At 53.3% G+C, this 1,045-nt stretch overlaps 1 protein-coding gene across 1 annotated transcript; it reads right to left on the reverse strand.

The window, feature by feature from the left end:
- Window positions 1-300: 300 nt before the first annotated feature.
- On the reverse strand, window positions 301-991 carry GNI_056600 (eukaryotic translation initiation factor 6; the record flags this gene model as incomplete). Its single annotated transcript, XM_011131679.1, has 2 exons — window positions 301-944; window positions 976-991. The coding sequence occupies 2 exons, from the start codon at window positions 989-991 to the stop codon at window positions 301-303; spliced, it is 660 nt and encodes a 219-aa protein (XP_011129981.1).
- Between the last annotated feature and the right edge of the window lie 54 nt (window positions 992-1,045).

A 1,045-nucleotide genomic window follows, 5' to 3' on the forward strand; every position in this document is an offset into this window, starting at 1 on the left:
ACAGAACAGGTTGACACCCACTGGGCCCAAAAAGGGTTTGAACTAGGCTCCCAGAAAAACTGGTTCTTCTACTGAGTCAGAGTCCTCAGCCGAGGCCTGAGGACTCGACGAAGACCTCGGCCGAGAGAACCTTTTTCCATGCAGCCCTCCGCGGTCGAGGACTTGCACCATCCCCTTACGCGCAGTCCTGTGTGCAGTCCTGTGTGCAGTCTTACGGGTACAGCATCACAAAAAGTTGGCTCACAGTCTTGAGCTGAAATTTGCCTAGTGGCGTGGCACCATTTTGGGCTCAGTGTTGGTTTAAGAACGGTTGGCGGCCGCACATATTTGTTCAACAACGGACATTTCTGCGAAGGTGGAGTCCTGACCGACGAATGCTGCCCAGTCGTTGACTACGACGCCGGCGGCAAGGAGGTCGGAGCCCCCGTTGATAGTGCCTGCGGCGAGGGGGATTTGGAGCATTTGGCTCAGCGCATCAACCTCGTGTTTGGAGGTCATGGCATGGACGATGCCCCCTCGGTTAGTGAGTACCGAATACTGGCCGACGAGTACTTCGTTGTTAATAGTGGTTCTGAAGAGCTCTATGCCCAGAACGTCTTGTGCGATTTCTTCGGTTTCACGGTCCAGATCCATATGGATTAACCCCACGTAGTCGTTACAGGCAATGACATTGCCTAATGCGGAGAGCCGTTCCTCAACCCGTTGGATTTTCACGGACTCGGGCAGACAGTTCCGCAGATGCTGCAGCTCTTGGTCAGTGGTGGTAGAGGAAACTAATAGACCTTTGGAGTTGCCCACCGTACATGAACCAATCAAGCTTGTGCCTCCAATCGTGCTCTTTACCACCGGGATACGGTCCGCCAACTCCGCCTCAAAGACCGAGTAAAAGTTTTCGTTCGGACCCTGAGCCACAATGCAGTAATTGTTCGTGAGCCGAGCATACACTCCAATCTCAGAGCTAGACTCGTGTTTGACACCTACCAAACGACATCGTAACTAACTGTCTGTCCACACTGTCTACGCCCCCACACACGCGTGTTTGTAA

This window comes from Gregarina niphandrodes, assembly GCF_000223845.1.
Source record: "Gregarina niphandrodes unplaced genomic scaffold scaffold00008, whole genome shotgun sequence".
NCBI classification, from domain to species: Eukaryota; Apicomplexa; class Conoidasida; order Eugregarinorida; family Gregarinidae; genus Gregarina; species Gregarina niphandrodes.